Source organism: Corvus hawaiiensis, chromosome 10, assembly GCF_020740725.1.
Source record: "Corvus hawaiiensis isolate bCorHaw1 chromosome 10, bCorHaw1.pri.cur, whole genome shotgun sequence".
Classification (NCBI taxonomy): Eukaryota; Metazoa; Chordata; class Aves; order Passeriformes; family Corvidae; genus Corvus; species Corvus hawaiiensis.
The window spans coordinates 13,890,416-13,903,254 of NC_063222.1; the positions used below are offsets into that span (position 1 = coordinate 13,890,416).

At 36.7% G+C, this 12,839-nt stretch overlaps 1 protein-coding gene across 2 annotated transcripts in view; it reads right to left on the minus strand.

Annotated features, from left to right (window-relative positions):
- Positions 1 to 12,839, minus strand: part of SLC9A9 (solute carrier family 9 member A9) — a 179,476-nt gene that overhangs the window by 61,001 nt on the left and 105,636 nt on the right. For both annotated transcript variants that reach the window (XM_048314656.1, XM_048314654.1), the window contains one exon: positions 11,227 to 11,380. In XM_048314656.1, coding sequence (XP_048170613.1) covers positions 11,227 to 11,380 — 154 coding nt within the window. The remainder of the gene's footprint in view (positions 1 to 11,226; positions 11,381 to 12,839) is intronic.

Below are 12,839 nucleotides of genomic sequence, written 5' to 3' on the forward strand. Positions count from 1 at the left end.
GAATCACAGAATTATTTAGGTTGGTAAACACCTTTAAGGTTGCTGAGTTCAACCATTAACCTAGCACTGCCAAGTCCACAAGTAAAGCATGTGCCACATCTACATCTGGAAGAGCAAGAGCCTTCTTCCCTTCTTCTGTGAAACAAAGAACAGATTAAACAATTTTACTTCTTAAAATGTATCATTACTCCTTTCTGGGACATGCAAGTTGAGATATATGTATCGACATAATTGTAATTGTGTCGACATTTGCCTAATCTAACTTGGGGAGCTTGTCACTTGTTTATAATTCTGATTTTCAATGTAAGTGACAGCAAAGTGGCACACATCTATTATGGCTTAGATTTCAAAGTGATAAAGCAACACAAAGAAATGCTCTGACAGAGAATTCAATGTTTCTGTTCCTGGTATTGCATTGAGCATAAATAAGAAAGTACATTGGCTGTAGACTGTCTTTTGGAATTAAGTTGAGCAAATAGAATTAAAATTCAAATATATGTATATGTAAGGGGTACTAGATCAGAAAGCATGTGAGCAATCATTCTTCTGTAGACTACTGAATATGGTACTGGATGATCTGGATTCTGAACTTTACTCTGCAGAAGATGACTGTATTTTAGTTGATAACTGATTTGAAATGGAACAGAAACACTTATTTGGACAGAAGCTGACACTTCCGTAGTGAACACATTAGCCACCAGTCTACAGAATAATTTTATCTCATTTTCTGGTGAAGTAAAATTATTTTCTATCTTCTCTGTTTTCCTCACCTCATAATGTATATGCATACACACGCAGAATTGGTGAGGTTTGGGCTAGAATTATTCCAGAAAGGTGGAAGAAATTGAGTGAGGCAGAGGAAGCAAACCATCAAACCCATGCCACTTGTGGATGCAGCAGGCAAGAGGGAGAGCACAGCTGCTCCTGCTGGGTCTAGATGGGAAAAAGGCTGCCATGGCATTTGTAGGAATCCTTTGGGGTGGAGATTAGAATAGCTCAGGGACTGATTAGGACTCAGATCAAGATGCAGGCAGACTCCCTGAAGCTACACTGTGATTCCTGACCAGGCTTAGTGCTCATGCATAAGTGAGTAGCAAAGACAAGTGGGTAGTTCCAAGGTCACGCTATACAACATCTTGTCTACTTGTAAGATTAGATTAGCAAAGTGTGGTTTCTTAGGATTCCTGTTTGTATTTTACATAACCACCACTTATATAAATATATAAATATAAACTTTTGTATAAACATCTTTTCTGTATATTTATTTGCAAAGAAAATATTTTGGATTTATAAACCCAGAATTTTGTGTATGCTTTCAAGATTCCTTTACATATTATTTGTCAGTATAACAAAATTATGTATCTATTTAGAGAACTAAAAAATGCAGAAGCAGAATATACTTTTAAGGGCATTGAAATCAAGTACTTCTTGCTGAGATAAGAGGTAGTTTTCTCATTTATAGCTCTTCGATGTACTGACCAGCCAGCCACTGTTGGGCTGTCCCCGATAACTCATTATACAGAAGTCTCTATTACACTGTAATTATCTGTTTATTAAAAGCTAAAAGCCCAGACTGCCATATAGAGCCTCGATTACTTAATATCTGCTTTAATTAACTTTTCACATTCAACTAATTCTGGAACAATTTGATAGGCTTGTTATCAAGTGTGCCAGACCTGTCCTTCCACTCTACATTTTAAAAAAGAACACAAAATTCAGAACTTGCAGAGGAATGCTTCACAAGAACTGCCAGTTTCATGAAAGTTGAAGTCACAGTTCTCTTGTCACAAAACTTCCTCTGCAAACCCAGACGTACCCAGTAACATTTTTATTGTTTAGGTTCACTATTGTTAGAATATTTATGTCACAGTCCATATGTTGCCTAAGACCGCAAGTCTTCCCAGTTAGCACCTTTTTTCTTGCTGGAAGACACAAGGTATGCTTTGGGGTTTTTTTCTTCATGTAGAGTTTAAAAACAGAATGAAATGTTTTTGCACTTTGTGGAATATTAGATAGCAGGAAGGAAAACCACAGGAAAACTTAAAAAACCCAAGAAAGCTTGAAAATTTTTTGGGTTCTTTTCCTACTGAAATGATATTTTAAGTCATGCTGAAAATTTTCATCCCTTCTAAATGAACCATTTACTTAATATTTTCTTGCTGAAGAATTCTAGTATTCTCAGTCAAGTAAAATAGGAGAAGGCTGAACATACACACTTCGGAAATTATGCAAACTAACAAATGTGAAAACCATTAATTCCATGCCCTTCTATTTTTCAGTCCAGCTGACAGTATCACACAGTTCTTAAAATATGAAAGTTCAGTGAGTTTTGAGAGCACTTATTTTGCAGAAAGCAACAGTCTCTGACCAATAATAGAAAGAATTAAGCAGTATCTTGTTCAATACTTACAGACCAGGAATATAATATTCATCTTAGTAAATGTGATCCTTATTTTCTCTAGAGTCTGGTTTGATACCACATATTCATCTCAAACTTTTAAAGGCTCAAACTATTTTTCTGTACCTTTTGCTTACCTTCAAATGACAGTTTTGACATATGCTTGAAATAACCTGGGTTTCTGCTTACACCAATTTACTTCTGACAGACTAGTTAGAGTTCCAGATTAATTTGGGATATTTTGGTAGAAAGCAATAAATCATCATTTTCATTCCAAGGTTCCTAATAATTAAGATGGTCCCTAGCACTATTTCTGGACAGGTTTGTTTGATTCTTTATTTGTAATTTGAAGAACTTCATCATGTTGACTGCTGCATAGTAGCTACCTTTTGTAAGACAAGGAGAAAAGTTTTAATGGGAGAAAAAATTATTGCATTAGATGGAAGAAAACTTTTCTTTTTAGCATACTCAGACATATCAAAACAACAGTATTTTAAAACAGGATAAACTAAATAGTTTAATTCACACAAATCCAGTTGGATGGATTCTATTCCAAACGATAGATTTATTTATAATTTTCTGGAAATATCCATAAACTATTCAGATTTTTGGCCTCTGGAAAGTTCATCTTACCATTTCTGTCTAGTAAACTGAAAGGCATGAATCTTTTATTGTTGTGTAATTGTCCTTCTCTCCTGTACCAAATATTCTAGCAATAAAAGTGTATTTTTCATATTTTTCATTTTCTATCTTCAATAGCTGTGTGGAGCTAGAAATACAAGCTGTGTGAGGTGGGATTTAGCTCTCTACCCTGTTAGGAGACTGCGCTCAAAATTAGGCCCCTCTGGCCAATAAAGACCAACAGTTGATAGCTGGAGTCATGTACAAGTCATGCACGAGTCACAGCTGCAATCTAAAGTCTCCTATTCAACATCTGCCCTGGACTGCCTTCACAGCTGCAGTCAGAAAGCTCAAGTCCTCTGTATTTCAGTCTTTTATTTTATTATCAAGCACAAATGTTTATAAATCTTGCTTAGTGCCATTCAGGCAAAATGCTGTGGTGCAAAACTGAGAGAGATCAAATGCACACCTTATCTTTACAGAGAAGTACCTAGCAAATAAATGACAGGCATTTCAGGACATCACTGAGATTCATTACCTGGATGATTTCTCATTTTCAGCTAGAAATGAAAGGAAATTATCCAGTTTCTTTTTTTTATCATAACATCCAATACATTTAATGTCCAATTTTATAGTGCTTCTTGATTTATAGCATTTCCCAGGCTAATCGTGCTCTAGCTACCGTTACAAAAGCAGCTATCATGTTAACCCTTTCAGTGTGGGTGTGCCCCAAGAAATGTTTTCTTTGCTCAAAGATAATTTCATGTGTGATGTTGAACACCTCTGGGTTTGAAGCAGAATGCTTTTCTAATATGACTTCAGTCAGGAACTCCTGACCATTTGCTGTTTCTCGTAGTTACTACGCGTGATGTGCTTACATACCCACAAATCCAGAACTGGTTTCAAAGACCAACAACCAAAGAAAAAGTATCACATCTAGCAATATTTTTGTATTAAAAAAAGGCCTTTGACTCGGTTCTATCCCAGTATTTTAGTCTGTGCTACTACAGGGGATCAAGGGGAACAAAGTGATAAACCAGAGTCTGATTTTCTGCTCTCTGTGACCCATGTCACAAGTAATCAATCCATTACAATACAAATTATTCAAATGCTAAATCACAATGATATTTAATGTGCTTGGTTAAACTTGAAATTACAGATGTTATTTATAGTGGCTCTATGTTCTACAGCTGAAGTCAGAACTCTGCCTTTTCCACTGTCTTCCTGAACCAGTTGTTCCCCACCCTGCTGGGTTACTGGGTAGACAGAGAGTGACTGGCAGCCATGCAGTTTCCTAAGTCAGTACCAAATTACTATTTTTCTGTTGTACCCAGAATATTGTGTGCGAACAGTGATGGAGCTCATCAGCAAATGATGTATCTTGAAGATAATGCTCCTTCAATAACTCTGGGACAGTGTCTCCTCTGAACCATTGTTTTGGGCTGTCCATGAACACACCAAAGCTTCCTTGTTAGTTTAGTTTTACTTGAATAATTTTCAAGGTGTTCTTCACAATTGTGAAAATAATTTTTTAAACAGAAAAGTAGATTTTGTGACCTGAGATTCTGCACATAGATCAGTAATATCCTAATGGTGAGGAGAGCCTGGGGGTCAGCAACATGTTTTCTTATGTATATGCCATTAGTGGTAAGGCAGGAATATTCAAACTATCATCAGTATAAAAGATGCCAGGCAGAAGGCTGTCCTGTAGATGTTCACAGGAGCAGATAGTTGGCCAGCTAAGGGCATTATATTAAAAATAGTTGCAGCATTTATGGTTAGACTTGTTACATTAAATTACAACTGTTTCTGGATTTCAGAGGGGTTTTTTTAGGATTAAATGCTTTTCCAGGCAAAAAAAGCTGTGATCTGTCTTGAAAGCATGTCGGGGTGAAAAAAACCTCAGTGGGCTGAAGAGACTTGGCTGAAATTGGCCTCTCAACAGGAGTGTTTATTGCAGTGTGATTTTAAATACATACTGTACCATGGCTAAAGAGCAAGATGACCCTGCAAGCCAGATCAAATTTTGTTTATTGGAACTATATTTGTTACTGAGAGGGAACACCAGTTAGGCTGATTATGACTATTCTAAACACAAAACAAAATAATAACCAGTACAAAATGCACAGAAATACAACTGTGCTTGAAAATATCCTGCCTTTAATTGCACTGTTCATCTCTATGTTGTGGTCGCTCACAAATTACGGTTGAATATTCTGTTTTTAACAGTAAATAACAGATGCTTCACTTCAATGAGACTGTTTTCCAGGACTTTAGGGGAAATATGACCCAAAAGAATACAGTTACAGAAGAGAGAACCTGCTAAGGCCAGGAAAAAACATTCAGCTAAACCTTCTTTTCTAAACTGACTTTCCTTCTTCTTGACATTTGGTGACAGGAAAATATGTTCAAAGGAATACAAGCAAAACAATTAACAAGGTTCATAAAAATTCCTAAGTACTGAATTATGGATCATCTGAAGATATGTACACACACTCTTGGCTGGTACATTGAGAGTGTCTCATGGACTAGCCCTGTTTCAGGAACGATAATCCTTGTGTGCCCATGTGAAGGTGAAAGGAAAGCCAAGAGGTGTTTCCTTAATTTAGGAATAAATGAGAAGCACTAGAGATCGAGCTCTAGCTTGAATCTAGTTCATAAGGAATGGTTGTAAGATGTACTATCTCATGCTCTTCTGCATGAGCAGAGCAGAACTCAGCAATGCAGCACAATATTCTCTTACCTGGGCAACAGGATTGTTCTTCCTCGCCTCAGCTGACTGCAGCCTTGTTGCCCAGGTCACCTGTCAGGAGACCATTCTTTCCAGTGCCTTTCTGCAGCACACATTTGAACACAACTGAACACAGGAATGCTACTATAGGATTTGGGAATAATGAAAAGAATATTTTTGTTACTGAAAGAGTAGTGCTATAATCCTAGCCAAGATAGTGTTGTTACTGTGGTTGCTCTGTCATAAAGTTCTGTCTTTCAGGAGTCTATAACTAGTTGTTAAAGGGCTGAGATAAACACAGAATATTCTACCAACCAGGTTTTTGGTTTTTTTGTGGTAGACAGCCATAGTCACACACAGTCAAGGCACAGCATTTCATCCCACCACCCATCTACATCCCTAACAAGACATTCTGGTAAGCATACACACTGCCTTATAAGGCCTTTGATATTGAAACAAACTATTGGATACCGAAGGAACCAAAATCACTCATGATGAGTGAGATGCTTTTGCTGAGAATGTGAATTCAGTCAGCCTCGGTCACCCCCCCCTAAGATATAGTATGCCAGGCCTCAGTATTTAGAGAAAGTTAGATGTTTGGAACTGAAATTTTAGGTGAACTAGAAATGGTGTGATTTTAAGGGCAGCCAGGCACACAGACAGGTCTTTTCTAAAACAAATTTACCAAAAGCAATGGCCAGCTAGGCACAGTAGTAAAAGTTACTGTTGAATGCTGCTTGGTATTTATTTACAGTACGGAATTCAATTCTTCCTATTAACTGAAGAACTGCTGCAAAGAGATGCACAGAGAGTCTGGCAATCCCTTGATAAATGATTACACAAGAGGTGATGATAAACAAACGACATAATACCTAGCACAAGGCTTTTGTAGGACATGCTTTATTAACAGCTTTGAAATTTTGCTCTGTCAGGAGAATCCTTTATCCTCAAACCTCTCATTCCAGATTTACTGTAAAATGTAGCTCTCTATTTTTAATCAGAGTACGGGGAATGAAGGGAATCATATATCCAAAAGCATTAGCAAGTAATTCTCAACATCTCTGAAGGCACATTTATTGAATACTTCAATTTGACTGTGGACTTAAATGGCTATCTCTGTTTTGTTGTTGATGTATCACAAAATTATTCTCACACACTGATCCAGGCTTATTCATTGTCTGCCAAGAACTGAATATTGTACTCCTTCACATGGGGAGTAAAGGCAATTTTTTTTCCTGTTACAACTCTCAGATAAGCCAAAAGACAATGTATTATTTAGGAACGCGGTACAGCCAGTTCTGCTCTCAGCATGGCAGCTGATAATGCCGTAAACACCGTGCATGTGTCTCTGTGCTAGGAAATGCACCAGTTACTGCACCAGACAACTGGGAACTTTTAACTTATTTTCAGAAAGGGAACATTCAACACTCCCTGAACTCAGAGTTTCAGATGTTTAGAGAAAAGACAGCTAAAATAAATAAGACATTTCCAAAAGTGCGTGTTTCATTCTTTTATAACAAAGTTAAGAAATATTCATTCTTTGCCAAGAATTTTAAGACTCATTTTGAAGGCTGCTGTGTATGAGTAAATGCAGTAGTAAAATGAGAATTATTGGTATGGATTTCTTTTAAAACTGTGTTTTGACATATAGACATGTGGACATAAATTCTATGATTAGCAGGTGATATTTCCATGGCTTTAAGACTTTCCAAGACTTTTCCTAGATTCAAGATAGAGTTTAAGTAGGAATATATGTTTTAATATAATTAATTTGTTAAATAAAGGGAAGTAGAATTCTTAACTTTAATAAACTTAGTGAATTCCTGGGATCTATTTACGCTTTTTTTTTTTTATAAAAGCTCTTAGCAGTGCTAGTTTCTTGTGACATAGCTGATTGATGTCACTGCACTAAATGGGAGATGTAAGTTGAGCCTTTTTTGGTAGCACGTGGTTAGTTTCGATAGTGTGTCTTACTATATGTTTTAGCAACAATTTGCAAGTGTTGTATAAGCCATGCATATTCCTGGAATAAATCAACTGGTAGTTATCTCTGAGGACACATCCTAATCTTGTCTCTGAAAATAGAGTGACAGATTATATTTACATTATGTTAAATTTTAACTGAAAAAGAAAAGTGCAGATCTGATGCTATTGCTGTGAGGAGAGGGGGGAAGTTATGGAAATTCCAGTTATTACAGAGACAAAGATTGATTTTTTCAGAAGAAGTTTCATTCCTACTCTTATTTTAAAATTGTCATTTTTCTATTCCCTTATATGCCAAGAGTCCTGGTCACTGTTATGAGACCTTCACAATGTAAATCATGGAGAGTGCAATAAATAATTGAAAGATGGTATAATATGTAGGCAATAATATGCAGCAAGAAGGCTGTACGGTTCTTGAGTACTGTCTTCTGCCCTAACAGTGTAATGCATTATGGTAGAGCAACTGGTAAATGTATTGGTGTGAGTTCTTTCTGATTTATGTTATTTTCACATATCTTGAATTGAATGGATGATAGATTTATTTATGTTTTAAAACCAAACTGTGGGTAAGTTGGTCTGTACCATGTAAATTCAAGCATTTATCTTATAGGATAAGACTGAGTTGATTGACCTTGAGGAGTTTAGAGTTGCATCTCCTGAACTAATGGTAGGAACTGTAGCCATTTCTCAGAGGGAGAGGGGACACAAAACAGTCTATATAAGATTCAACCCATCCAAAAAGATTCAGAAATCACATGCTCCTCTCTATTAGTCTCTGAATGCCTCCAGTTCAATTAGATACATTATCTGGTGGATAATTATTTTATGTTGAAAAATTGGCAAAAAAAGCACACTCAGCTTGGGACTGTTATTTGCTTGATCATGCTGTTTTTGATCATTCTCTCCTGAGAAGGTTTACCTATACAGCAACTTGTAGTTTATGTAGGGAAAGCCAGTGTAGTCACTGTGACCATTCATACATTTTTAATTTCCTGTAAGCACCTTATTTTGATAATGTGAATAACTTTAGTTGTTTAGGTTAACTGAGCTTTGGATTTGACCAATAGTGGTAGATCTGATTCCCTGAAGCACTGGGGAATCACATGGAAGAGTTTCAAACTGCCCCAGGATGGAGCCTGAGGTACGTTTGTATCAGCTGAACACAAAGGGCTGCTGTGAGACCAGTTCCCCTCTTCTGTGATTACAGCCGTGGTTACAGAATTTCCCTGGCTTCACGCCTTTTTTTCTGTAATTGATGACACACCAACCTATTCCAAAAAAATCTCTTCAGAGACAGTCATATAATTTTTGTACTTGTAATGCAGTTTCCCTTGGCTTTGTGAGCTGACCCCTCCGAACTAGCTTGGAAAATACCATCTTTTTCTTCTAAAGAATCATGGGGATAGACGCAGCTCAGAATTGCTGTTCAGGTACAGCTGCCAGCATGCTGGGGTACTACACCAAGCAAGCTGGTGTCACTAGCAACAGCTCCATAACTTTCCTCAGCAAACTCACCTGCTAGAATCCATATAAGTGTCAACTGTCATGAATTACCACCACCTTTAAATACAATTACTTAGCAAAATTACTTAAGACTGAAAACACAAATGCTGGCAACTAAGGACAAAATTCCATACTGAGGTGTAATAAATTATAAAGACAATTAAGTATCTTCACTATAAGGAGAAATCAGGGCCTCAAGATACATTTGTAATTAAAAATGTCTATTTAAAATTTTATCTCACTTTGACCTCCTCATAATTTATGAAGATGTATGTTCCAATGTCAAGGAATTAAGTGGAAATTATGAACCTCATAGCTTTATAGTAAGAAAATCTATATCCTGGTTACAAAACCAATTCATTTTATTGGTAAAAATGTCTGGCAGATCTGATGGGATTCAGGGGAAATCCTCAGAGATGAGCATTTAAAATCAATACTGTCTGTGTCTTTGGTGAAATCTGTTGTACAGGAGACTAGAGAAAGAAGCACATGCATTGAACAGTATAAACAGTTAATATGAGAGTCAGCCCCTCACTTGTGGTCCTGGGGGGCTTTGCGCCTCTGGGCAGCACTAAGTAGCCATTAGTAGTAGAAGAAATGCCATTGCATCCAATTCAATTGCTTGTTAGTGAAAGCACTTGATAATCTTCATTTAAAAATTCCCTAGAGAGCTAAACCAAGAGGGGCATCTAGTGACCCAAGTTCTTAGACTGCATATGTGACTACTGCTCACAGCCTTTTCCCTTACTGAATTCTCAGAATTATTCCTTATCTCCTGTTATAGAAACCCAGGCTCATTTGGTCCCCAAGATCTAATGAGAATTCTCTTCCTCACCCACGTTTCTGTTGCGACACAGAAAAACTCTTGCTGACTGACAGTGAAAAAGTGGTAAATCTCAGAAAGATGACTGATAGTGCCAGAGTGTATCCAAACTGTAATGGCCTTGACTGACATTATGGGACATGAGACATGTCATGATGAATAATCAAACTGTCACAGAAATAGAAAGCTTCCACACTGTATATGGATGCCTGCATTTTATGTTTATCCAGTGCACTTGTACGCTAGTCCTTATTTTGTCTGCAAGTTTTATCTATGCTCTTTGTAAAAGCCCCAATTTGGTTATCTTCAGCTGCTATTTTATAGCAAGAGTCTGAAATGAAGACTTGTAATCAGGCATCATTTTGTAAACAAGGAAAAGATATGCTATATATAGAATAAATGATAAGGAATTGTGAATTGCAGGCCTATCTCAATACTGAGGTTTTCTGTGGTGATCTTGCAAATCACAGCAGGGAGTTCTGAATGGATTGCAAATTAAGCAGAATCAGTAACCAGCATGAGTACACTCATTATTAAAAGTTGGGTTTCGAAAAAGCACACTTGGAAGGACACTGCATTTAAAATAGATCCTTTTTACTCCAGTTTTCTATTTACCTCTCTCTTGTCATTTAACCTTCCTTGTCAATCATTGCTCTCTGTGAATACCAGTGATTATGAAGTAATTTAAAAAATAACATAGCAAAGAAGAATATATAAAATAGCATGTAATAAATTAATGCCTGAATAAGGCACCAGTGGAGGTAGATTTTTCCAGCATATTCACATTATAAACAGAAATACATGATTTATTACATGTTTGTGTAATAACTACAGATTTTAAGATGAGGGTAAAATCTGCCTTTATAGGTCTTTCTTCAGCAGTGAGGAGGACACTACTAACATTTATTCACAGTGTTCAAAGGAGCAGTAGTGAAACAAACTCTTAGGAAACAAGGATGTGTCTGACCTAGGTCTAAACTCATAACAAACTTGGAAAGAGCCTGTTCCTTGTGGTCTGGAGCCTCTTACAGGTAGCTAAATACTTCCTTTGTGTGTGTTAAAGCTCATAAAAAGCACATATGTAAGCATTAGAAAGTTGTAAGAATATAGTGATTTATCCTTAGGGATCCCATTCCATTTTGCTGGCTAATGCTGTACAGTACTAACCTGATCTGCAGCCAGGTGAGCATTGGTGTTGTGCCCCCCCCAAACACCCAGACTGTGAAGAACACGATCAGCAGGGCTGTGGTGAACATCATCTGTTTGGGCTGGGAGTCCGTGTCTCGAATGGCCAATGCAAATGCAATCGCACCACGTAAACCTGAGAAAAGACAAGGATGATGAACTTAAAGTGATGGAGAAACACAATTTTAATCTTTTCAGTCCAAACCCAGTTCCAAGGGCAGAAGAAATTTTCAGATCATAATTCTGCTTATAAAACACCGAATCGTGCTAACTGAAAGGGTGGGATTTAAAGCAGCAACTTTGCAAAAATGAACAATGAAAGTACTCTCATATTTACATAACAATCACACATTTGCTTTACATCCACTGAATTATTTGTCTTGAATAATTGCAAATTAAGTCGTAATTTGAACTTAATGCAGATTGAAAAAGAAATCTATATCCTGTATTAAGTGAGACTACTCAAGAAGTCAGGAGAAAGTGAAAAAGAGGATTGCCATTAAAATCTGTACCCAAATATGCTACTCATTTCTTACTTGAAAATATACAATATTTCTTTAAAATTCCTTTATAAATAATTTAATGTTATAAGACTAGTCAGAAAAAACATGACTTAAAAACAATGAATAGTTTTTCAAAGATGATTTTAAATGGCTAAAAGGGGAAGAAATTAATGTACTTGAAACATTATAATAGTTGTAGAATTATACACCCACAGAGACTGAATAAACAAGCAATTACAAAGGTGGTGAAAACAGCTAAATGAATTTTTTAAAAAAAGCCCCTTAGGTAGTAATAAGGTGACTAAATGGGTCTTCACAGAATGCCATGTTTAAAAATTGAGGGAGGAAAAGCCTGCTAGTGCCTGCAGCCCTCAGGATGCATAATACAAATAATACTCTATATTTTACAATGCCTTTCATTTATCTATTTAAATGCACTTTATTGTTTTCTAAAAAAAATCACAAAGTAAGTGTAGAGAGCAAAGTCATTATGTGTATACAATACACACTGAATGCAAAAAGTACTTTGCAAGTATTGAGAGATTAAATCTGGTAATCAAACCTCTTGTAAGGCACTGATGACATATGCAGAATCATTTAATTAACTGCTAAATGCTGCTATTTTTGGCCTAGAACTCCCAAGCTCTTCAAGATTACATAGCTAGAATGTGAATTATTTGGTATAGAAGCTGGGCAGTTTATCCAGGGAACAGCACAAAGCCATTTCTGCAAGGAAGAAGCAGACTGGAGGTGCACTATCTCAGTGGCAGCAGGTTCAAAACACTGCAGGCAGACACTGGGCTTGTCCTTGGCTTTGCTTTTCTGTAAAAGATGTCTCTGAGAATGCAGATGCTTTACTGTTTTCTTACAGGGGAAAAAATATCAGCTCATTTTAGACATGTATCTGAGGAGGGAATGACCCACTATTGAAATGGTCTTTTTTCAGTGGTTATAGTGGTAATCTGGATGATAAAACCAGCTACATTTCAGTGGAAAACAGTGCTGCTTTCCACAACTGCATCACACTTTCCATTTTAAATCTAGAACATCTATTTTTGCAAGAGGGGATATCTATTTATCTATCTATCTATC